The sequence below is a fragment of the Periplaneta americana genome, chromosome 3, assembly GCF_040183065.1.
Source record: "Periplaneta americana isolate PAMFEO1 chromosome 3, P.americana_PAMFEO1_priV1, whole genome shotgun sequence".
NCBI classification, from domain to species: domain Eukaryota; kingdom Metazoa; phylum Arthropoda; class Insecta; order Blattodea; family Blattidae; genus Periplaneta; species Periplaneta americana.
Window position 1 is genome coordinate 162,438,440 of NC_091119.1, and position 27,203 is coordinate 162,465,642.

Genomic DNA, 27,203 nt, shown 5'->3' on the forward strand with positions numbered 1-27,203 from the left:
CCCGATTCACGACGCCGGCCGAACTCCTCTCGTAGTATCGTGTTACGGCCTTACTGCCTGCACTTGAGACGATACACGTCATATATGTACAGGAGCGCATATTACATGACTTTATGGCCATATTCAACAACAGTTGAGAGGTCCAGGGTTCGATTCCCGGTGCCGGTACGAATTTTTCTCGTACTTAATGGTATAAAAACAAACTGACTAGTCATACTAGTCGAGCAAAATATAATGAGGTGGGCGAGACCTCATTCATATTTGATACATATATGATGTTAACAGTTTAAAGAAACTGTTGTTGAATATGGCCATAAAGTCATGTAATATGCGCTCCTGTACATATATGACGTGTATCGTCTCAAGTGCAGGCAGTAAGGCCGTAACACGATACTACGAGAGGAGTTCGGCCGGCGTCGTGAATCGGGTCCTGGCATAGCTCAGTTGGTTAGAGAGCACTCAGCGCGCACAGCTGAGAGGTCCTGGGTTCGATTCCCGGTGCCGGTACGAATTTTTCTCGTACTTAATGGTCTAACTTTCAGATTTTTCGACAGCAGACTGGATGATAAAAGTTTCTCACCGAATAAAACAGGCATTTCCCATATTTATTCTGTGTTTAATTTCCTCCTGAGTATCATTTATATTTGTTACTGTTGCTCCCAGATATTTGAACTTCTCCACCTCTTCAAAAGATAAATTTCCAACTTTTATATTTCCATTTCGTACAATATTCTGGTCACGAGACATAATCATATACTTTGTCTTTTCGGGATTTACTTCCAAACCTATCTCTTTACTTGCTTCCAGTAAAATTCCCGTGTTTTCCCTAATCGTTTGTGGATTTTCTCCTAACATATTCACGTCATCCGCATAGACAAGCACCTGATGTAACCCGTTCAATTCCAAACCCTCTCTGTTATCCTGGACTTTCCTAATGGCATACTCTAGAGCAAAGTTAAAAAGTAAAGGTGATAGTGCATCTTCTTGCTTTAGCCCACAGTGAATTGGAAATGCATCTGACAGAAACTAACCTGTACGAAAAATTCTCAGTCCAGTATTGGTAACATCATCCAAAAACTGTCTTGATAAACTCAATTTATTTCAAAATTAGGCCCTAAGATTAATTGCTGGACCAGTGAAAACAACTCCAACAGCTGCTGTGCAGATTACGATTTTAGTCTTCGAGACTTTTGTCCCACAAAACAGGCCTTTCTTCCACAAAACATATCAGTATTTCTATGTCGACTTCCATGTTTTCCATTGATGTGTCATAGTATGGGAAGACATGCACAAACATGAATTGTGTACTGCTGCTGTACACGATCACTGTAAGAGTGAGTTCACATGACACCGAATCGGTCATTTTACCGAATCAATTATTTTACATATATACTGCTGTGGCAATAATTTTTTATGTGAATGTTCTCACGAAACAGCTCTAAACCGTGTTTGGTAAAATTACCAAATCAGTTGCTGACAACATTCGGTTTTGTCATTGCAAATTGAAAGAGGCGATACGGCCAGTGGCGCATGTATTGTAAATCATACGTTCACACGAGCAAAGCAACCTGAGGCTACTGCCCAGTTGACAAAGCTCATTTTCACACATTTGTGTTGCTACAATCACGTGCTTAATACTTAATAATGGATGAAATTAACACGGAATTGTTGAAAACTCTAGTAGAAATAATAATAAAATAAATTGAAAGAACTAATCTTATGCAGATGGCTAATAAAATGTTTCATTCTTGGATACATGCTTTTAACATTTGTATAATCATTGAGTAAGTGATAACTGCTTTACTGTGTTAATATTATGGTACATTATCTGGCTGACTAGTTTCGGCGTGGTGTCCATCATTCTCTGAAGCTTAGATTAGAATTCACGTCGAAGCTAGTCAGCCAGGTAATTTACCATAATATTAACACAGTAAAGCAGTTATTACTTGTTCATTAATAAAATTTTCTTCAGGACTAATGCTTCTTCTCATAGTTTTTTGTTTTGTCAAATTCTCATAGTTTTGTTTTGTTTTGTCAAATTCTCTTCCACTCTTCTTAACAGAGAATCAAAAGTAGACATTGACATTCGAAAATAATTTGTTGTTGTTGTTATCTAATGCCGGGCTTTGGCAACGAAGCCATTAGCATTCTTGCTCTCCAATATTTCTCTGTGGTGGATCCATCAGGTAGAACTTCACAGGTTATGAGATGATCTTCAGTCATTTCTTCTTCTTTGTTGCATAGAGGGCAATTTGGATTTGTGTAAATTCCTATTTTATTCAAGTGTTTGGCCAAATAATCGTGTTCTGTAAGCAGTCTGAATTTTGCTACTGCAGATTTACGTGGGATTTCTGGAATAATTTCTGGTTTCTTTATTAAAATGCTCCATTTTTTATCTTTGGCTTTGGTACATAGTGCTTGGTTTTGCTTGATTTTATATTTATTTTTAATTAGTCTTCTGATGGATGTAAAAAGTAGGCTTGTATTTGTATTCTGAATTAAATTGGATCATTTTTTGGCAAGAAAGTCAGCAGTTTCATTTCCAGCAATTCCGCAATGTGCAGGTATCCATTGCAATTGAATTCTTTTCTGTAGTTTTTGAAGTTGTTGGATCATTTTGTGACATTTTTAAAATGTCAATTCATCTCTCAATTGACACATAAGTATGTGATAGGGGTGAATGTTGAATTTGGTATTGCCAGTATAGGGAATTAAAAACAAACACTGAAAATACCTTAATTTTGTAGTGTGGAGTAGTAGAAACTCGATGTGATCACTGGGAGAGCTGTGGTCCCACCCAACCCGCGCTAAATAAGTTCCTTATTTATATAGGAAAATCGTATTACTTGAATGAAGAAGGCGGCCATATTTCGTCGTTGTGATGTAATTTGAGATGGAGTGGGAGAATGATTGCAGTGTCGCCAATTGTGGTAACCATTCATATAATCATACACACCTAACCTGACCTAACCTAACCTAATGTATTACACACCTATTGTAACATTCCTCACGTTTAGCACACCTGTTGTAACATTCCTCACAGTTTCATTTTGTTTGCCAATATTGACATCCCTGCTACACCTATAGCATATCATCTGCTGAAGTCAAGACTCATCTAGTGGAAGTGAAGTGAAACTGCGACTCTGTTAATTACGTTTCCGAAGTTGATTCTGTGTTATCCGCAAGAATTATTGTGTCATTGTAGTGATAATTGCATTTATATTGTACAATAAAAATTGAAATGTGTCGTGGCTGAGATAAAAGTATTCTAAATTGATTTCCAGTGCCACAATCCCAGTGATAAACATGTGAATATTCGTTAGGAGTCTGTTGGAAGTGGCCATAGGAAACTTAACATTGACCGTGATAGGATCTCCAACGAGACTTCTCTCTGACAATAAGATGTAGTCAGTAGGCTACTTCCTATTGATACTATGCCGAAGACGATATCAGTACATAAGAAGAAACATATTCACATCCATCTCGTGAGCTGGCAGTTGCGTCACGGTATAAAAGCCGAAATGAGTGAATACTAGCTACAGTTTGTACTGATTCAGTGAAGTAGCCAATACAGTTAAAATACCATATTGTGTGAATATGTCCTAACAGATAAATCCAATGGGACCACTTTATTGCAACACAATGACGTGAAGGTGGATTCACTGTACCCACGTTGTATGAAAGCTACCATAGATCATCTACAATCCACTGTGATGTAATATGCATAACCATGGTGAAGAAATTTGATGTCTGAAAACAGCCTTAGTGTGTAGGCTATAACTGCTATTTTAGTGGTATGGCTTGTTTTTTTTTTTTTTTCAATTCGGTCTTCTTAGAGTGTTGATTGACCCCAACTCCACTCAGAGACGAGACAGCACTTAGTATGTTTTGATACTTTCATGGTGTTCAGCTTGGTGCGAGATTTTATGGTTTTTGCACCATGTCATTTAACCACAGACATCCAACATTTCAGAGCTACTACTTAATATCAACTTCCTAGTGCAAAAACATTAAAATTTCTCACCAAGACAACGTTACTTCTCCCCTACAGTTCCTCAGAAATACTTCAATGCAACTTTAGTTCACAAAGTAATATCTGAAAAGAAGCAAGTGTTACATGCATGAAGCTTGTCACACATTTCAATCTGATGAGCAGAAGCATGCTAGCAAAATGCATGGAGATTGTTTTTGGACACACAATATAATGTAGAAATATAAATAACTTACTCTGGTCAGGTTATTATCTTACTTTCAAGATAATTTAATATCCACGGATCCAAATTTAATGTAGTAGGAAAATCAGACCTAAATTTGTTTAAGCTCTTTTGTACTTTACATTTACGCCATAATTTGAAGGTTACATCTAATGTATCACAGTTATGTTATACACTCCCCTTGGATCTATAAAGCTGTCTGTTTTGGAGGTTTATTTTATAAAATATATATTTCTAGTGTTAGAAAATTGTCAGATAATTTTGATCGTGGTTTTCCAGATGGAAGGTCTGTACATCCAGAACTGAGAGATGGGGGTGCACTTCAAATTAGCTTGCAGCATTTCCAGGTATAAGAAGTATTATAATTTAGCCAAGAAATTTGGAAACTGTCAATACTTCGCCACTATTCTTTGTTAATAGGATCTTCATCTGTTTCACAGTTAGAGGCAGTTTTCCTGCTCTACTTTCTAAGTATGCTATTAGCTGAATGTGAAAGACTGTTATTGTAAATCATATCACTTTTATTATTTTAACTTTTCAGTAGTAGTACGTACATACACAGAATGATACATCTATTCAATAGACAAGCTTCAGTAATTACAAAAGTAATGTTCATTGGCAAAATTACTTTTTAGCCACTGTGGGTCTAACATGTGGATGTAATGAGAGATTTTTCCTGTAATTCTACAGCTATTATATTCCTTATGGCGTAAAAGATGGAAAACTGCTTCCATCTGTGAAACAGATTATGGAACACAGTAATTTATTCATTTCCGAAGCCATCAGTATGTATGATAAATATTTTATATTTTCTTCCTTACAGAAAGAACTTAAACTGTATTAGGTACTGCGTTGAAATTAGAGCTGTACAAATTATAAACTGTGTCCTGTCTGAGCACATTTTTTTTATAATATATGCAGCAATGAAAAGAAACATTGCTTCATTACCTTACATCAGCAGTGTATGTTTAAATATTTCTATATGTAAGAATCTAAAAATTATGAACAATAATTTAGCTTTCACACTGTTGGATTTTATCACGAGGCTTGTACACAATTACGTGGTGAACGATTCTGTAGCATGAGAGAGACATGTGGCTTACACAGTAGATTGCAATGCATGATACGATGGCAGTGCTGCACACTGAACAGTCGCCAGACTTTTCTGTATTTTTGGTTGTTCCTTATACATTTATGTTTTAACTTGCATATTGATACATCATACAATTCAGAATGTAGAAAGAGGGAAAGAAAATTGAATCAAATATAAATTGGAAGAATTATGGTTTTCTCTTTGTGGCTATTACATGACATAAGCGTGACTGCTTCTGGGAATATTAATAGTTAAAATTTTGACAGACTGATGATAGAAAGTAAATAGTTGTTAATCAGTGTGTAAGACAACTACTAAATCAGTTCAATTATGTAGGATGTGAAGTCACTTATTGAAAAACCAAAGATGTAAACAAAAAAATTTATTCATTGTTCTATATACACTTTCAACACTTTTGTAATCACTGATTAACTTTACAAGTTCTTTACTGTGTTAACTTTTAAGGAAATTACCTGGCTGACTAGTTTTGAAGTCATCCTTCATTGTCTGAAGCCTAGTGAAGGTCCCGTGCTATCTTCTGGTTTCCTGTTGTGGTGGGATGTGTTTATGATTGTGTTGAAAAGGGTGTGTGATTTTAAATTGAATTGAGTGTTCAGGATGTGCTGGGGATGTGTTTTTGTATGTTTGTAAATTTCAAATTGTTCTAGTGTCAAGTTTCTAGTTTTTTTTTTTTTGGCTGGATGTGTAGTATTTTCATTCACAAACTCCAATCACAACTACAGCAACATAGACACAGACATGAAAATACTTCACAGCCAGCTAAAAGAATCAAAAACTTGCAGGCTGCACAACAGAAGCTGGTAGCACAACTGCAGACAGTGAAAGTGTTTTTTAGTGGTAAGAAAATAAAAGGGTGCGAAGTCCTTAGGAATGAAAGGAAACAGTTTTGAAATCGCAACATTGTTATATGGTTGCAAAACACGAAATTAAAGAAAAAAGCCTAACAGATTATAAGTACCTAGCGACTGGATTTTTATGTTATAAAAATTGATATTCCAACTATCTATAATTATAAATGAGCAAACAATGTCCTCGCTCTGATATAAATAATGCCACTGGATTTGAAAGCAGTAGGCAATTGTAGTGAATGGTGCTAACTTCGTATTTGCTGTGTAATTTCATTGACAAAGTTTGCGCCATTCACTGTTATTAGTTGAGGCTTCTGTAGGTTTGTGGGTGGCTTTGCAGGGTGGTGTTTTTAAAATACAAGTTCAAATGAACTGTCTCAACCATTATTTACAAATTATCATGAGCACATTACTAGATTAGGTCTTTGTGACCCACCTCTTCATTTTTATATTCTTGTCTGTTGTGAACAAGGTCTCAAAACAGTTCTAACCTACATCACATCACTTGATGTCATTTTTAACATTTAGTGCTTATACATCAGTCCATACTTACAAGATAGGTACCAGGTTATGTATTGTTAGATAAGAAATATAGTACTAAAATAAGAAATGAATTATACTGGATGAACAATACTTCGCATGCCTGCACTTTCATGGCTTACGGCTTGTTGGCGGAACCAGCTGCTAAGCCAGTTATAAATTCCCCACCATCACTGCACTCAAGGTCGTGTCAGGCGTCAGTGTGAGTTGTATTCTTGCAAGATAAGCATGTGTTCTTTATGCGACGTAATACAGTGTTTTAATGAAGTGAATATGGCTCGATTCAGGTATTCTGTTCCACAAAGAGTATTCATGTATGATTCATACGTCGTACAGAATCGATTCGTTCTGTAAGAAGATTATTTCAAGAGAGATTCCCTGGTGTCCAAATTCCAAATTAAAGTTCGATTCAAAGATTGGTAAATAAATTTCGTGAAATGGGAAGTGTGCTTGATAAGAAGCATAAACAGACAGTACACACAGAAGAAATTCTAGATAACACTGGACATGGCTCTGGAAAATTCCCCTAGAAAATCACTTGGTCTTTCTCAGCAAATGGGAATTTTCTATGGCTCTGTTGGAACGGCTACAGAGTTACTGAAGTTAAACCCTTGCTTAATATGGGTGAGTAAATTACTTTTACTTAATTTTTTTAAGTGTTTATTGGTAATAACTTATATGACAAACTGTAGTTAGATCCATTGTGGACTTTCTAACACCTGTTCACTGCAGTTATTGGCTTGACTCGCCCAAGACTCGCAAGCAGTGGAAGTGGGTGTGCGGAGGATTGTTCACCCAGTACATCTAAATTACTTGTTGAATTGGTTATTACTGCAAAGGCACTAAAAATTTTTATTTATTTTCTTCATTTCTTTATGTACGAAGATCACAAAACTGGGTATTCATTGATATATAGAATATGTGACCAACGAAGTTCCCTTTATGCTGTTTAATTAGTGAATCATTTATAATTTCAGGTGGATTATTATCCTTATCATCTAGCTATTGGAGATCGCAAACACTGGCCCAAATATCGCGAAGGGTCTTCTCCCCATTCACAGTGGCTGGACCAAGCATTAGCTGCATTTCGCAACAGTTTTCTGGATGTAATTGATCAAGGGAGAACCCAGCACACACCACTTGTTCGCACGCAAGCACCTGCCCAAGCTGGTCAGCAGGAAGCCAGCAAGTCTAGTGCTGCAAGTGACAGCTCTCAGCACCAGGCACAGGTTAGATAATTGTCTTTTTTTAAAACTTGATTTAAAAATCATTTATTGAAGCAGCATAATACACAAAAATTATTGTAATTGTTATGTCACGTTTCTTTTATTATGAGAAAGTGATCTTGAAATTTGAGTTACTGGTCATAGTTGTTGTTGTTTTCTAATGCCAGGCGTTTGACAATAAAGTAATTTGACCTCTTGCACTCCAATATTTTTCAAAGATATTATCATGGTCAGCCACTGAAGCACAGATTTTGAGGTGTTCCGAATCCATTTCTTGGTTTGTGTTGCACAATGGGCAGTTAGGGGACTGATATATTCCAATTCTATGTAGGTTGGAGTGAAAATGGCAAGTTGTAGCTGATTTAATTGAACACCATATTTTAACATTTTGGTGGCTACTTCATTCACACACAACCCCCAGAATGTCCGGAGGACCACACCTGCTGTTGGTCGATGGACCTAGCTGGGAGATCTTGTTGATCACCAGCTTTCCCTCCTTAAGCCACTGGAGGACGATTTTAGTGCCATAGTAGGTCAGCACTAGGAACAGAAAAGTAGAAAGAGGAGGAAGGAAAGTGAAATGAACCCCTAGACCATAGTTTCCTTTTATTTCTGGTATGGGGAGTTTGTAAGAAATTATTTTTATATGGAAATATTTTTTAAAAGACTGCTATAGCCAGACAAAAGTGTTGACGCACATCAGGTATTACAGATTTCAAATTGAATGCTAGGTTATCATTAGGGCAAGGCATTTAATGACCTATAAATTGGTAAAAAATGCAAAATAAAAAATGCATTTATGACCTAAAAAATACAAAAAATGACCTAAAAAACAAAAAAATGACCAATAAAAAGTAAAGCATTGCCAATGAAAATACTTTTAATTACGTTAAGTACTCACTTGATTACTGAACTACATAAAATTTAAAAAAATACATGTTACAGTACCTTATATTGCAGAAAATTCATTTCAAGTGCACTTTTACAACAATTTTGAATTGCAGTTAACAATCAAAACTTGGCGGAGATTTTCAAACAAAAATGATTGTCTATTGTCTACTAGTACCGACTTATAAATGGAAAAGCTTCTCTCTACTTCAACGGAAACAATTGGAGCAAATTGAAAGCAAGCAATATCTCCTGGTTTTAACTCAGTCAGAAAGAGAAAAATTTTCACCAGACAAAGCTCTGCCAATTGAACACAATGTTGTGTACCCCCTGTTCTTGCTTAGACAGTTTTTCATTTTCATTGACACTGCATCGCCCAGTTTACCACATGCACGGCTCAAATCATTCACCACTTTATCCACTATTTGTAGCTGTTCCACTAATGTCACACAGAAGACTAGAAACAACTGACCACCTCAATTAACAGCATAACAATGCCAGTTTACCTGGAGAAAAGAATCTCTGTGGGAGTGTGGGTAAATTCCTAGAAGTGGGCAAGTTCATTATGCCTTGAAAAATAGGGGTACAAGCTAGCATACGCTCTAAGAATTTGAATAAAATTCCTAGAAGTGGGCAAATTCATTATGCACATACCTTGAAAAATAGGGGTAGAAGCTAGCAAACATCTACTTAATTCCAAGAAATTGTATTGGCAAGGAAAATACTGAATTATAATAAAAATCTCAAATCAAATACAAATAATGTCACAGCCTTCCTGAAAAGTGTAAAAAATGCTCAAAATGACCTAAAAATTGCTAAAAAATGACATATCCGTAGAAAAGTTAAGAAAATGCAAAAAAAATGCCCTAACGAATTGCTTTTATTTAACCCGGTTTTTAATGTCATACATTTCCATATATGCTAGCAATGTTTAAACCTTCATAAGAAAAAAATGCAAAATCATTAATTGCCTTGCCCTAGTTATCATAAATAAGAATTTTCATTCATTTATCTCAGTATTCACTATTTACTCATCAACTTACTTCATTCGTTTATTCTATCCAAGGTTACTCAGATTCTTAACCATATTTGATGTTTGATTTGCAAAAAGAATTATCTCAGTCCATAGTCTTCAACACTCTAAGACAAATGTTGGAATGAGCCCTGGAAGAAATAGGCATGTCGTCTTTAGTACTCCAGGGCGAGTTTACTCGAGTGTCACTTGCACAGTGCAAGGGTTCAGATCCCTTTGCTTGTGAGAACTGCAGTGCCTCTTCACTCCATTCACTGTGCAGGCTTTTAACATCTTCAGCGATCCTGTCCTCTTGCCAGCTCTCTCTGTCAGGCTTCTCTCCCCTCTCATCTGGTAGTTACTGGGTTACATCCATTAAAGGCTTTCTGTTTTAAAATTCCTTTTCAGAACGAAAAGTTACATTTGTTTGGATCAAATTTCTGCACATTCAAAGGATAAAACTGAAATTCTTTCAATACTTATTATCATAATGCACTGCTCTCTTAACTTGACTGGGCATATTGGGAATTAAATCAATTGCTTTTCCAAAACTTGCTATGAAATGTTTCATATAAAACAATTTTTATCTCGAAAAAGAAGCAAAAATGACCAAAATTATATTAAATCTTTTTGCTTGAAATAACTCAAGGAATTACCCCCTGATATTCATTCTGTAAACTTTATAAGTTCTTTAAATGTTTACCTTTTTATAATTTAAATGCTTATGAAAATCTCAATATTTTAAGATTGAATGCTGAACTTAAACTTTAATATCTTTTCCTGCATAGGATACACAAAAGAAGGCTGCTACTGGAGCACATGTCAGTACTGGCAATCCTGTAAAAAACTACGTTCTCACACAATTAGCAAAGTTGATGACAACATGTGTGATAATCAGGATACAGGACTTTACACTCTACCAAGTAACAACGTCGAAACGCAAGCAGATACCAAAGGAATTCATAGCAGGTATGTCATGTGATATTTATTGCTTATTGTAGAGTTATTAACTATGGACCAAGGTTCATGTGTTCAGGCCCAAGTGAGAGTGGCGGATCTTAAAGAGCAATAAAATCCTTAGGATGACTTCTTTCTGGAGGATAATGAAGCAGTGGAAAATCCAGTCTCTGATAGAGGACTGTAGGCAGAATTTTTCGGCTATTTTCATGCTGCATAACCTTTGCAGTTGAAAACATGATTAAGTAAGATACTATTACTTCTAATATAGTAAAATAACGAAGTACTATATAATAGTAGAACAAACCACTATCTTATATTCAATAAATAGGACAATCTGAATGGTTTCTTTGATTTTGATACATTTTTATTTACTGGTAGAATAATAATTCCAAAGGCAGTTTTACTTTTTCAGTAAAAAGACAAAGTATTGTAATGTAAAAATATATTCTAGATTTTCGTGGAAATACTCATTTTTAGCATCATTCATACCAATAAAGTTGTCTGTCCGTCTGTGTACAATGATCTGTCCTAAACTATTGGATAGATTTTGTTCATTTTCTGTACATCAATTTATTTGCAAATGATGCAAATGAAGTACTGTATAGTATTTGTTAGTATAAAATTACTGGGATTTTATTTGAAATATAAAACACACAATGGTGCTCCATTTCAAGAAATTATTTTTACAGTACGTCTGAAAAATCTGCATTGACAAATTGGTCTGCCACTTATCCAATATGTTACCATGTATCCGCCTTTAGGAGGAGATGCACACATTCAAGTGACAGTGTTCATTTGGCTGTAATTGGGTGCAGGCTGTAATTGAGTGAGGTATACATATACAAGAAGTAAATAAAGAATAGCAAATTGTGTGTACAACCACGAAAAAATTCAAATGTACATTATTAATGTTATTTGGTAGACTCAATGAAACATTTTCTGTAAGTGTCAGTGGGGGGGGGGGGGGGGAATATTGTCATGTTCTTACAGACGAAAGAATTAGTGAAATTGAAGCAGCCTTGGATGTTTTATAAATTCCTGTCTCCTGTGCTAAACTTCTCAGAGACTTTGGAGAATAATTTTTCTTTTGAAATTATTCAAGTTGGCTTTATCTGAAAGCCAGATTTGTATTTTGTGAAGTACTTCAAAACATGTGACACTTTTAAAAGATTCATAGATTGCGGTGAAATATTCCATTACTTCTAAATGATTTTGTGAAGTATTAATTATAGGACATTGTCGAGAACTATTCAATTACCCCATGACATACCACAAACTGATGTCTGATAATACCGGTACTATACCACATACAATTCCAGGCATTTACTGTTGTATCTACTCAAATGTGAAGAAATATGTCTCTTTGTCTTGTATTTATAAATAGTATATTCGACTTCATTATTATAACAACTTATGAATACTATTTCATTTATAATTTTCGACATCTACTCATATTGAAATGTGAATAGATATGTCTGCTGTACTCATAAATAGCATATTGTTTAACCTCATTACAATGCTTTCAGTATGATTTTTTTCTTTTTTGCTAAGAGCAGTTAGAATTACAGTTAAGGCATGATTAAAACTTTACAGTTATGTTTGTAGCTTCTTTTTTGTGCTCGACCATTATTTTCAGCAGTTGTACTTAAGTATTATTCCCCTAAATTTTGTAAGCGAATGTTTATTTTAAATATTTAACTTCATTCAGCTTCAAATTTTTGGTATTAAGCGTATTATTTACTGTCAATAACTTGAATTGAAGTGACTATCAGTGCTGGGATTGCTTATAATAAAGATAAAATGTGTGGGATCAATCAGTCTGAGTGTATTATTTTATTAGACAACTTTTAATTTCTCGCAGTAGGGAAGGGCATTTATAAAACTAATAATTTCTCATATATCCTATGTAAGGAATCTACTGCCAGTCGTATCCGCTTTCTTTCTTGCACTGTTTGGAAGAAATGCAGTTTTAGAAGAAAATTTATGGAAATGTATATGTCAAGTTAAATATTAGCATCTGTTCTTTTTTCTCTTCTAATTCTTTAGCCCAACATAAGAGGAAGACAAAAATTGGTGCAGGTATTATTTAGATCCCACTGACATATTGAGTAAGCTATAGAGCATGGTAGATGCATGACACAGTCAGTGCTCTAGAAACGAAGCATGTCAGTGTTTGGTGTTTTTTGTTCTGCAATGCGAGACTTATAGAATAGCGTAGTTTAATATTCGTACTCAACATCTGTAGCCTATATGTATCTGTGGCTATAAATCAGTTTTAATTTTTCCTTTTATTAAATATAGTGAAAATATTGTGATGATGCAAAAAAATTGATCTTAAAAATTGGGCATAAATACATATTTTCAGCATCTACATAGTACTGAGAAAGTGGTTTTTGGCATGCCCCTAGTCTCTCTGATTTTTTATCACTTCATCTATCCTTCCGTTTTTCCATGTACAACTTGTCCCTCTGTACATATAAATGTCTTAGGGGAGACTGTTGTACCTTTAAACAATTTTCACATTTTATTTTTTTTAATTTCGGGAAATGAAATTTTTTAAATGCAAAATTGCTTGAAATAATTATTGAAGATTCCTTTACAACTTCCTGTATGTATTTTCCTGTTTTACAGATCTATTAAGAATGGAAAAAATAAAATGAAGGGATATGTAATGTGTTCAACGGTACAACAGGTTCATGTACCTTAGAACATACACTCTTGTAAGTTGGAACACATGGAATATAGGAGGGAATATAGCTGTAAAAACTGACAGTCATATTTAAAATCTATTTGCAATCATAAACCAGAGCAGGCTTCTCTGATTTAGATTTTATTTCCTGGAGAAGCAATAACTGCTTCAACAGCTTTCTTCAAGGCATCCGAATCAATTGTGGACCTCTTTAATTCCAGACTTACTTCGTGACAGGACCTTAAAATAAAAGAAAAACAAAAATCGATAGTATCGTGTAATTTGGAACATGTTCCATGGTAGATGTTTTGTGTTCAAAGGTACAAGAGGGTGCACGTTTAAACAAATATGGCTCCGAAAACTAAGAGAGTCAAATAAATCATGGAAATTAAAATATGTTATTTCTCACCAGATGATAGGGAACACACCGTACTTGAAAGATATTAACAAATGCAATCTGGTTTTGTGTTAGAAAACATATATCAATGAACGAAATGTTTACTTTTGGTACTAAAAAAACTTCTTTTGTCTACGGAACTCACACTTTGCAATAAATCAAACTGAAACTACAACCAGAGCTACTTAGCGGCTTTCTCTACAATCTACATCATTTTGAGTCCTCTAGATAGCAGCAAAAATTAAAAAACAAAAAATGTTCAAAGGTACACTATGCTAAAGGTACAACAGTCTCCCCTATCTCTTCGTACATATATTCACTTGTCTCTTCTTACACACATCCATTTATTCATATATCCATTTCTCTCTTCATCCATACATCCATTTCTCTGCCCATCCATTTATTTCTCTCTCCATTTATACATCCATTTCTCTCTCTCCAACCATATAACCATTTCTCTCTCCATCCATATACTCATATGTCATCACATCTGTCTTTTTTCCTTTCATATATCTGATTGGCTCTCTGTCATATATGTTTGCCTCTCCATTCATATATCTGTCTGCCCCTCCATCTGTATTCATCTCTCTTCATCCATAAATCCATCTCTTACCATCTATACATCAGTCTCTCCCTTTATTCATACAGTCATCTGCCATTCTATTCATGCATCTCTCTATATCCATACTTCCATTTGTCTCTCTGTTCTTACATCTATTTCTCTATTCATATATCTCTCCATCTTTGTGTCATTTTCTCTCTCCATCCATATATCCATCTCTCATCACCTATACATCTGTCTCTCCTTCCATTCATACATCCATGAGTCCATCCTTACATCCATCTCTCTCCATCTACAGTTTATATAGTGGATTCCACTTGATAGGACCATGTTGAGACCATGCGTTTTGGTCCAATAATGTGGCTAGACCTCTTAACTGGAATTAGATACATATTTTGACGTGTACTGTATTTGTCCCTCTAAGCTTGATCCTAATACGCAGCGTTATTGGGCCAAAAAGCATGATCCCAACATGGTCCTATTAAGCAGAATCCACTGTATCCATATATCTCTTCATCCATATATGTCTCCATCTTTATATCAGTCTGTTCTCCATCCATACATCTGTATTCTCTCTCCATTCATCTCTCTCTCTCTCTCTCTCTCTCTCTCTCCCCTCCTCCTCCTCCTCCTCTCTCCTCTCTCCATCCATACATCTGTTTGTCTTTCCATTCATACATACATCTGCTTCTCCATCCATACAGCCATATGCCTCTGTCCAGATATCTCTCTCTTTTTCTGTCTCTCTCTATACACTAATATGCACTTACCTACCTCTCTGTTCATACAACCTTCCAGCTTGTATAGTCTGTTTCTTCAAATATTTGACGGTGGTGTAAGAGCATTGGGTGCTTTTGTGCTAAATAGTGATGGAACAAAAAAAACTGTAATACGTTTGTGTATTTATCCAATGATTTGCTGAAAATTGATGTTTTTAAAACTCTCATATTTTCAGTACAAGTAGAATATTCGTATATTTTGTTAACAGCAATTGCTTACTTTCTCTGTCATGCTTCTAAAGCTTTTCTTATGTAAACCATACTCAGTCCCATTCCCTGGAAAAAGTAGCTCCAAGTGACAAATAACTTAAAAATCATTTAATTTTTGTCAGTTACTTAATCACTACATGTTAATGTGAGGAAACAAATTTGTGTTTTAATTTCTGTAATGGAGTTTCCACTAAACGAATGGCTGACATATAAAAATTATGGAAGTATTAAACTTTTGGTGTGAAAATAGTTACGAAGTATATTAATGTCTCTTGTTCAAAATATTGTCCCCCTTAAAGTAAAGGCACTCAATGTGCTTACACTTAGTATACCGGTACAAGCAATAATAAACTATTGTACTCCTTTTCATGTAACTTAGTTCATGGAGGACGCAGCTTTTTTAGCCTCCCAGAGCAACACGAGCCATTCACACTTAAGCAACATTGGCTAGTTTTATTGTTAAGACTCAGTCGCTGTTAGTTGCAGTAATTTAAATATTACATGCACCTAGACAAAATATTTTAGCCACAAAGAAGATGAGACATATATGAACTAAGTTGCGTGAAAAGCATTCCAGTGTATTTGAGGCTATTTTTAATAGTGTAATTGAAAGAAATTAATTGCTGTGTATGCTTGCCAGATTACATCATTTATTTATTTACTTATTATTGGTTGTGCATTATTTTCATTTAATCTATCTTGTCTTGGGTTACCAATGTTGGCTCAGTCGCATCTCAATAGGTCTTTCAGTATGTCAACACATAAAGTAAAGCAGTGACACTTCGTTGATGAATGTTGTGACGAATGTTTTCTGAACACATAGTAGTCTGACTTATCTATAAAGAAGCTGTCTGTTTCGCTTTGGCGAATTATATCTCCGTTACCCAATCTTGCATTATTCTGAGCTCGTAACATATTACCTCCATCATCAGAGGTAGGAGCAATATCTTCAGATCTAATCCTGGAGAATAGCTCTTCATAACAAATCCTGTTCCTTAGCTCCTATATGTTTGAATATCCCTACAATTATGAAATGTTGCAAACCGTAAAAGAATCTAGCATATGAAGAAATCATAGCTAACCATGGAATTAAATTTACACTGTGATCAGTCTTCATTCCTGCACGTTTTGCATGATTTTTCTTCGTCCTTATCATTTTCGCCATCTTCATCAGCTTTCATAAATTAAACCTATAAGACTAATTCAATCTCATGAAGATCTGAGTTACCACTACCCTTTTATAGTAAATTAATAATGTTAGTTGTTAAGTAAAATATCAATGTAGTAATTAAGTAATTTTAGGTAATGATGTAAATAAATTACAGACGTGTTTTAACAATAATTTTCATCAGCACATACAAACAGTTTCATAATTGTATTGGTAGAATTATACCTTTAATTCTAGAGAATAGTTCATTTAAAATATTAATTTTAGAGATTAATGAAAAGATATAATATATCTTTTCTCTGAAGTTTTAAAAGGTGTACCTTATTTATGACAAAAAGGATAATTTTGAGATTAATGCTGTGTAAATATGGAGTTCTGATAACCTTAAAAAATTGTTTCACAGTTCCTTGTGTCACTTTCTCTGTTTCTCTGTTCAAATAGAGGCATGAGATCTTTGGTGGCCAGAAAGAAATGTACGTAAATTTTCGTGCTTTTAAATTGTAAATATGTTATAAGACAAAGATTTGGTGAACATAGCAAATATGATATAAAGTTAGTGCTTAACAACATGCAAACTAGCCTCTGGCATAGCCCATCCAGTAGCAATTTGCTTGCTGATCCAGAGTTGTGCTCAAACATGGGTGCAGTTCCAGCTTGGGTTGATTACATGATTGATTTTTTTTCCGAGGTTTTCCCCAACTGTAAGAGAATGTCAGGTAATGTATGGTGAATCCTTGGTCTCATCTCACCAAATACCATCTCATTATCGCCAATTCTATGAACACTAAATAACCCAGTAGTTGATACATCGTCATTAAATAACCAAGTAAAAAAACATGCCAACTAATATTAAAAGTGTGTACATAGTGTGGCCATTATTTGAATGATGATGTGCAAAGAAAAAAAAAATACACACTGTTCTTTGCAAATATACATTTCTCCTTTTTCTATTGTGGTTCATATACCACAACCATTAATTATTATTTTTATTGAGTACTTGTGTCTGAACATTTTTTATATTGCTTTTAAGTTCATGAAAATTCTCATATTTCCACTTTAATTATATCTTTGACATTACTTATTCTGCACATAGCAAAAGGATGGCGGTTTCTTAAGAAATTGTAAATGTTTTCCGCAATTTTAACTGAGTATTATTTATGTAATATTTCTTTATAAGTCGAATTTACTATGATCATGTAACCTGTGTAATAACATTTATTCACTTTAGTGTTATTTTATAGGTGATCGAGACCGCTTTTCTCTGCCTGAAGAAATTACCATCCTACATGCAGAGTTTACATATTATTACTATCCAGGGGACACTCCATTCCCACGTAAGTTTCAGCATTTTGAATTTTTCGTTCATGTTGTCTGTTATCAGTTGTATGTTAAAGGACTGTAAAACTTCATCTGAATGGAAAGTCTCAATTTTTTTTTTCCTTCATGTTTATGTTCTCTTCGTGTTTCTGTCATTTTTAAAATAAAATTTCTACACAAGAATAATACGAGTATTTACGTTCATAATACATTACAGGCTTTGTTAAGTTGATGTAATAGACTTGAAAATTAATGAAAAATCCAACTGTCAATAATAGAAGGAAGACCTTATACATAGAGGTGTGAAAACTGACGTCACATGCAATAACATTCAAGCATGAATTAAATATAATCTTTTATTTCTTAACCACGTAAATCATGAAAACAATCGTTATTTAAATATGTAATTATATAAAGAAATCTGTATTCAAACATGTAAATTATGAAGAAAAAGTTTGAATTTAAACATGGAAATCACTTTTAAAAAACAGGTAATGAATCACTCATTCCCCTACAGGCTTCCTCGGTATTAATAAGGCTGATTACACAGTCGATGGAGTAAAGTGTCACGTGAATATCAAAAAAATTAGATCTGTGATCAAATGTACACTATGACAGGCTGCCTAGCCTTAGTCTTCATTATGTATTCGTGTTGAAAATGTGGTAAAGATCTTTTACACATTTGTTCATATTGTGTTAGTCTTCGTGTGTAACCAGTCTAAGCATTGAGCATGCATGACACACAGATTTTCATTTTTTACAGCTGCGCAGCCATGCTTTCCACATGATAAAACATGAAAAAGAAACCCATTTTCGTTCTTATTTTGAATGTTTCGTTGTCGAAAATAAAATGATGGAATTTCGCCACCAATGAATGTATGATTCAGCAATCGCTTTTAACGCAAAAAAAATTGCTCAATTTGCAAAAAACGGGAGAAAGAGCGAAATTCTCGCAGTGTCTACAGAACGAATCTCATTCGTACCTATAAAAATGTTAACCTCTGACTCAACAGGAATTCGTGAAAAAAAAAATATTATTATTATTATTATTATTATTATTATTATTATTATTATTATTATTATTATTAACATTCATAAATACTTCCTTCTCATGCTGTAGAACTTAGTAATAAATTTGAAAAAGAAAAAAAAAAAAATCCTGAAAACGCTCAATGTCGCAAATGTCTTTTTGTAAATTTGGTCCGATTCGCAAAGTGTTTGTGATAAATCCCAGATTCGTTGTTTGTCGCAAGTTCAAAAACATTTGGACAAGGTGAAAAAAAATGTTGTTTCTTTACCCAAAATTTTAGAATACCGTATATATAAATATATCAACCCTACAATACGCTTTGAACAGTTCAAAGCACAACCTATGGATGTTGATAAAGAGAAAAAAGAAATATACGAGTCACCAATACCTTCTGTAACAAATACAGCGTCCAGAGTATCACAGTGACAGGTCTGCTGTTGGGGTCCCGAGTAAGAGTCCCTAAATTTTTTGTGATGTGGAATGGGAAATATAAACTAGGCAAAGATATTCAAGACGAAATTGTCCAAAATATAATTAAATACTCAGTTGCCATATTAAAAAATCATGGTAAACACTCCACATAATTGTTTAATTATATAGTTGTGATTGAAAATCTGTATTTTTATCTTAAATTTTTATCTATATATTGTATTTTTTTCATGTCTGCATTCATGTACAACTATTATTGTAAATTGTGTGTTATTCTTTGTCTGTAGGCAAGTATTGGAAGGTCAGATAGTAAAAATAAAAAATAAATATATAAAATTGTTTTTCAAAATTCATTAAATTTGCAGCCGCGAATTATTCCAATTTCTCCATCTAAAACATCTCTCTCTCTCTCTCTCTCTCTGCATTTTATTTTTTTTAACTGAAGTGACTTATTCTCTTTCCTGATTTCTGTAGTGCCTCCACCAAAATTCTACGTTCAAGTGAATCCCATCCAGATCCACTTCGATCTGTGCAGCTGTTTGTGGCTCAACTCATTTGCTCTGAATCTTCACCAGTCACTCTTATCTTCAAATTCTGACCAGCAGCAGGTGGCTGCAGCTTTGATGTATATTGATGTCAAGATTGAAGCCATCATGCCGAGGGTAAGTTACTAACACTACTGTCTTGTTTCTTTATATTCTAGTACGAGGGTAGGCAAGATTATAGCTAATTTGTTCTATACAAATTACGTATAGCTGAGCATTCAGAGGTGTGCTTGAGAGGACTCATACGAGCCCTTTGTTAAATATTTATATTTTTTCTGACCCCTTTGTTGAAATAGCTCTCGAGGAAAAATCAATAAAACAAAAGCTCTTTTGTAATTTAATCATCTCGTGTGTGTGTGTGTGTGTGTGTGTGTGTGTGTGTGTGTGTGTGTGTGTGTGTGTGTGTGCGTGTGCGTGCGTGCGTGCGTGCGTGCGTGCGTGCGTGCGTGCGTGCGTGCGTGCGTGTGTGTGTGTGTGTGTGTGTGCGCGCGTGTGTGCGCGTGTGCGCGCGCGCGCGCGCGCGTGCTGTCATGGCATAGAGATGCGTCCCACAGGAGGCAGCAGAGGTGGGAACGGTCGGTGGATTCAAGTAAGCCCTCCCGGCTAGGTCCGAAGGACCCGCTGACCAAAGACAGGTGTGGTCCTCCTTTCATATAGGGGATTGAGAAAGGACAGTACAACCGCCAACTCTTGAAAACATGGTGTCCTTCAAGAAAATAGTTCAAATCAGCTCATCAAAATGTTGCATCATCTCCTATTGTACATTCTGCTAAAAGAATTGATTGGAAATATAGGAATTCAATGAGTTGCTTGTTGGAGACTTTCTTTAGCCGAATTATGAGTTTCGAGATTTCGTGGCGAATAAGGATAACTTAATAGGAAAGAACAATAACTCTTTGCCATTAAATATAGCCAAAAAAAAAAAAAAGAAAAGAAAAAAAAAAAAAAGAAAGAAGTCGCGAAAATCGGAAGCTGAAAGTGGTTTTAGTGGGATGAATGACATTGCCATTTATGAAAGGAGTAAACTTACAGTCTCCTATTTGTCCAGTTTAATGACTATTAAAATTATCAGAAACTATTAAAGAATGGGATGCGGCCTCGCTTCTGCTATCCTAGTTGAGAAATTAACCCTCAAGTGCATTCTGCTGCTGAACTGTACCCATCAGTAAACGAAGTGGCAGTTTGAGATGTATTTCAGAGGTAAAAAGTTATTGTTATTATTATTATTATTATCATCATCATCATTACCATCTTCATCTTTAATTGTAGTCAATATTTATACAGAATGGCTTTGTTTTAAATTGTGACAATTTTCTCGATGATAAGGACTGCGTATTAACCAGGACCGCATATTAGACAGGTATACTAATTTTGACTTGTATACGGTATCTATTAACATTTTTCTTTATTGAAATACATGATTCATGAAAGGTACTACTTCATTATGTAATTATTATACTGTACATCGAAGACATTTATAATATGTACTGTACTTTAATTCTTTCGAAAATAGTAAGATGCGTTACAAGAGCGGTATGTTGAAGTTTTCATGTTCGAGGAAAAGTTTGAAAAAGCAAAATGTAGTTGAGCTTTTTTAATTTCCGAGAATTGAAAGAAAACATACCGCTCGTGTATCGTACATTATTTTGTGTGAAGATCGTTTATTACATACCTGAAAGAGGAATTTCTAATTAGTTGCAATGAAATCTCCATCTTGGTTTCTGTTCAATGACGGCAAATTTGCAAAACAAAAATCTCTATCTTCAACATTGTTGCTTTAAAATGTTTTCTGTTTACTATACTCCAGCAGGCCGTGATATACGTCTGTCTTTTTTTTCCCCCCGTCTATGATGAGTCTGGAATCTTGTTGATTTTTTCCTTAATGTTACTTGCATCACGAATGCAGTAGCTTTAGTGGAGTTGTAGAGTTTACTTAATTTTTGCAAATATTTAAAAACAATAATTAACAGTGCAATTTAGGTGAAATTGCAGTGGTAAGTTTCCAATTTATAATTATTACTATATTGAACGTCTCTAAAAATAATATGTTAAAAGCCTAAAGCAGTAAAATCAATATGTCACTTAAGCGGTAAGAAGAAGGAAATTGTTATGTGTGTTAGGTTGGGAATACTGAATGTGAAATTTTAGACTTTCCGCGGATTGGTTTTTTTGCGGAAACCAAGCAAATACGCATGATCTCGCACAAAGGTCATTTATAGTTGTTTGCATTGTGCATGTTCTCCAAGTCCTCATGTTTACCACACTTCACTTTCCTGCGCTTACATCCTCCCGATGTCGCAACTGCAGTGATTGAGTCGCGATTTTTTATTATTGCCCTTATTGTCGATGATGTGATTCCTAATGAATGAGAGAGTTGTTTCTGATTAAGAGTACTGTTTTCATCGTATTTACGTAAGATTTGCAATTTTCCCGACACAGAAAGCACTTTTTGTTTAACACTCATTGTAATCACACTCACAGACCCTTTAATACACTAAAGGACAACAAACTGACCAGCAAAAATTTCCAGAATTTTATTATGGCCGAGTGAGGAATGTTGTTTGAGAAAGAGGGTTAGCAAGAGGGTGGGGTATTGTAACTGTATAGGCTTTAAGCGTGCAGATAAAGAGTCGATTAAGAGAGCGCAACAAGAGGGTGGATTATTGCACAGTATGAAGGACTAAGTGCGCAGGTATAGGGTCGAATACCAGTACTGTACTTTTGAGGTTAATGACACCATGAGTTCAGTGGCCAAAATGTTTCATTGCTGTTACATTGCGGAAAAATACATCGAAAATATTCCACAAAAATAGTGTATTATGCAGGACTAGAGCGCAACAAACGGGGTATTTTATAAAGGCGTTATATATGAAATGTGCAGGGACCAAACATAAAAAAGCGTATTACATGGGAGAGCGTAATAAGCGGGCGCATCTTATCGAGAATTTACTCTAATAATAATAATGAAAATGTTTGTCATTTTCGTGGCTTTTACGATTAATGTACAAAATTATAAAACCTTTTGCAGCTTATTTTCTTGAATTGCAGTTACCAGAAAGTTGGCTAAAGGTACGGTCACACGTCGCTACTTTTGCAGCGCTGCAGTACAAAAAACTGCTCAACTCTCGTACTGTGACATGTGAACAACGGTGCAACCCGAAAAGTAGCGGCTGCCAAACCTGCTGCCTGCTACTTTTTCATGCTGCGCGCAGCTTAAAAGTAGCGATGTGTGAACAGGGTTCTCAGGGTTGCAGCCGCAGCATTTTTGATATCGGTTTTGTTGAAACTTTTGCTGCTGTTGCGACCAGTGTTTCCACCCAAATGCGCCAATGATACTTTTAATGTTTGGATGTATTTTAATGTTAGATGTGATGAAAATAAATTATTTGTAACAGTTATTAAATGCACAACACAGTCTGAGCATATTTGCAGACGATATAATTCATTTTTTTAATCTTCCGTAGCGTAGTTTCTAACAGGAGGGTTGCCAACATTGATTACGTGAATATGCTGTTGGTTATCATTTAAGTATATAGGCGTATATAAAAGCTTTATACAATAGCGTGCAAATTAATCCGAACAACTTAATTACTTATGCAAAAACACTCAAAAGGGATAAAAAAAGGATCTAAGACATACCTCAGTAATCTATGTGGCCTCCCTTGTTCCTAATAACAGCTCTGAGACGATTTGGCATGGATTCCACTAATTTCCCACAAATATTCTTCATTTCTTCATCGCGAAACTATACACCAATGAGGGCAGAAATCATCTTATCCTTTGTATTTTTTTTTTATTAGGTTATTTTACGACGCTTTATCAACATCTTAGGTTATTTAGCGTCTGAATGAGATGAAGGTGATAATGCCAGTGAAATGAGTCCGTGGTCCAACACCGAAAGTTACCCAGCATTTGCTCATATTGGGTTGAGGGAAAACCCCGGAAAAACCTCAACCAGGTAACTTGCCCCGACCGGGAATCGAACCCGGGCCACCTGGTTTCGCGGCCAGACGTGCTAACCGTTACTCCACAAGTGTGGACTCTTCTCCTTTGTAGAACAATCCATTTTTTGCATTCTTCTTTTGCAAATTGACCACAAGTTCTCAATGGGGTTGATGTCTGGTGAGTTGCCTGGCCAGGGGAGTACCTGAATATTCTTCTTGTTGAAGAATTCTGTAGTTTTTCGAGACGTATGGCATGGTGCCAGGTCTTGTTGGAACACACCTCTGCCATCCGGAAATGATTTTTGCAGCTGGGGTATGATTCTGGTTTCCAATAAGTGAATATATTTGTCAGAATTCATCATTCCCTTGATAGGTATTAATGCTCCAGGCCGTTCATGTGTAAAACAACCCCAAAACATTACTTCAGGGGGGTATTTGGGTGCTTGTTGGAGATGGAGATGTTACTTTTTCGGATCCTTTCTGTACGTAAGAAACATGGTGGCCGTGGACCTCGAAATGAGACTCATCGGAAAAAAGTACATTCTTCCAGTCATTCACTGTCCAGTGTTGATGTAATTTTGCCCACATTAAGCGTTTTTTGCACATAACAGGGGTTACCAGTTGCTTCTTAATAGGCTTACGAGCCCTTCGTCCAGCTTCCAAAAGCCTACCCCGCACTGTTGTGACGTGAATATTCGCCCCAGTGGTAGCCATTAACTCGTGGGTTAAGTCGAAAGCAGTTAGTCTAGGATTTAATTTACTTTTCCTGACAATTAAACGATCATCTGCAGGTGAAGTCTTCCTTTTCCGGCCACATTTTCCTTTTTTCTGGGGTGTGATGGATCCAGTCTCCCTGTATCGTTTTATGATCGAATTAACAGTAGCCAAACCGATGTGACATTCTGCAGCAATTTGCCTCTGTCATAGAAGAATGCTCTGCTAATGTTATAATTTTAGACCGTTTTCGTGGAGTTGTATCCATTTGTGAAGACGACAGAATGTACACAGGATTGCAGTATTAAGTCTTCAACACAACTGAAATGCTTATTATAAGTACAAAACGACAGGCAAAATGTCACATATTATAAAAAAAAATAATGACAGACCTTCAACAATGGAATTACACGTACTACAGATGTCAATTAAAGCGGTATGAGCAGCTGTGAGGCCAACAATGACAGAAAATGTAAAAATATGTCGTGTTCGGATTAATTTGCACGCTACTGTAGTAAAAATAATGGCAATTTCTGAATATTAGTTAGGACAGAAAAGCAAATAATAGATAAGTAAGCTTTCATATGAGTTTCTTAATAATGCGAACATAACCACAAAATGTGTATTGAGAAGTCAACACGGAGATGGAAACCTGCAGCATGACTGCGACTGCAAAAGTAGCACCTTGTGTGTGAACAGACTCGCAACCTCCAGTTGCAACTTTTGCTGCACTCGGGTTGCGCAGCACGAAAAGTAGCGTGCAGCGCGCTACTTTTGGCTTGCGTGTGAACACAACACGCAACTTTTGCAGCTGCAGTACGAAAGTTGCGCAGCAAAAGTAGCGACGTGTGACCGTACCTTAACTCTTAGTAATAGAAGGACACCTTTGCGTCTGTTGCTTACTGAATTTGTGATGTAATGAATCTCATTCTAACAAGCTCTGACTGTTGTTAATTTTATTTACTGAAAAAACAGCAGTGTATTTGGAAGTGTTATATGTATTTTTTATCATTATTTCAGCTCATATTTGAGAGCATTGTCGAGCATCCAAATCAACGAGATCGTCCAAAGTCACTTCACTTTCAAGTATCACGTGCCTCGGTGACCAATGTGCGTAGCATGGAACACAGTTCCAGAGCAGATCTAGCCAAGTGTATAGATACGTACCAGCTAGGCTCCCTCTTCTACGGGGCAGAATTTCCTGCTTTACAAGATGATTACCATGTGGTAACAAACAAGTTCCTGAAGCATGTTGCTGGTAAGTTATTTTTTAGTGTTATGACTTATAATAATACAAAAATATTTATTGATACAATAGTAGCATACCACCAGATTCGATTAGTAACTTTAAATTGATATTTGTATTTGTCATAGGCGTAAGTAGTGACGATCATAATGTTTCAGTATTGCAGTAAGGACAGAAATAAACTTGTTCTTGTCCTTTTACTGTTCTAGCCCACTGATAGGATTGTCAGCAAGCACGTATTGTACAATATTTTCCGTATTTGGAGTTCACATACCAAGTCTCGTACTGTCCATTACTCAGGAGAAGACGAGCGGAAAGAATGTGACCTTCTTGACTATTGCTGCTGATTATTATAAACATCGCTCAGATAAGCATCCCAGTAGCCAGGTTATTACTCGTACAGGAAACATGAGTAACAATGCGTATGGAAATTAAAGCTAAGTTGAACAGAAGGCGACCTAATGTTTCTGCTTACTGCAGTACAAATATTGCACGTGTTGTTGTACGTTATCTGTTCACATCCCTTCCTCCTCAGTCTGCTCTCGCCTTCTCCTGAGTCATCGACAGTATGTATATTGAATAGATTGCCAAAAAGTGTTTATTTTCGTGGTCATGTCGAACACGAGAACAGATTCAATTTCACTGATAGTAACATTTTCAATTAATCATCATCCATGGTCTAACGGTTCTCATATTTTTGAATATGAGATTCACAGATTCTAACCCGGCACAGGACAATAGATTTTTTGGGCAAGAAAATCTATAATATGACTTCCTCTTGGAGAAAAGTAAAGCTGTGGATTGCATGTTACTTAATTTGCATAATGCAAAAAATCCTAATAAAATTACAATGCCAGCCGCTTTCTCCTCCTCATCCTCCTCCTCCAGCTCTCCTCCTTCTCCTCCATTGTTTCTATAATGTTAGTTTACGCAGTGAAATAAAGACCACCAGAGCAGCTCAGATAACAGGCGTGTTTGCTTACTGATTCGGAGCTATGTTTGGGCGTGGGTTCCATTTCTGCTTGGACTGATTACCTGGTTTGGTTTTTTTTTTTCTTTCGACTTTTCTCCAACCATAAGGCAAATGTCAAGTAATCTATGGTGAATCCTCTGTCTCATTTTGCCAAATACCACCTTGCTACCACCGATTCCATCGACATTGACTAACCTAATAGTTGATACAGCTTTATTAAATTATCAACCTACAGGATAAAAAAACTGAAATAAAACACATTAATTATTTTCAACAAATATATTTAACATGCAGATGATGTTAGTATGACTGACCAATCAGGACACATCTGTATCATAACCTTTGCTTCTACAAAAGATGCATAACCATCTTAAGGTACGGTCACACGTCGCTACTTT

General features: G+C 35.5%; 1 protein-coding gene across 1 annotated transcript in view; it reads left to right on the forward strand.

Annotated features, from left to right (window-relative positions):
• Positions 1-27,203, forward strand: part of LOC138696786 (bridge-like lipid transfer protein family member 3B) — a 100,455-nt gene that overhangs the window by 32,370 nt on the left and 40,882 nt on the right. Inside the window, exons 7-12 of the mRNA XM_069822191.1 lie at positions 4,494-4,561; positions 7,694-7,945; positions 10,631-10,811; positions 17,849-17,941; positions 19,858-20,045; positions 25,607-25,844. Of these exons, the coding sequence (XP_069678292.1) occupies positions 4,494-4,561; positions 7,694-7,945; positions 10,631-10,811; positions 17,849-17,941; positions 19,858-20,045; positions 25,607-25,844 (1,020 nt within the window). The remainder of the gene's footprint in view (positions 1-4,493; positions 4,562-7,693; positions 7,946-10,630; positions 10,812-17,848; positions 17,942-19,857; positions 20,046-25,606; positions 25,845-27,203) is intronic.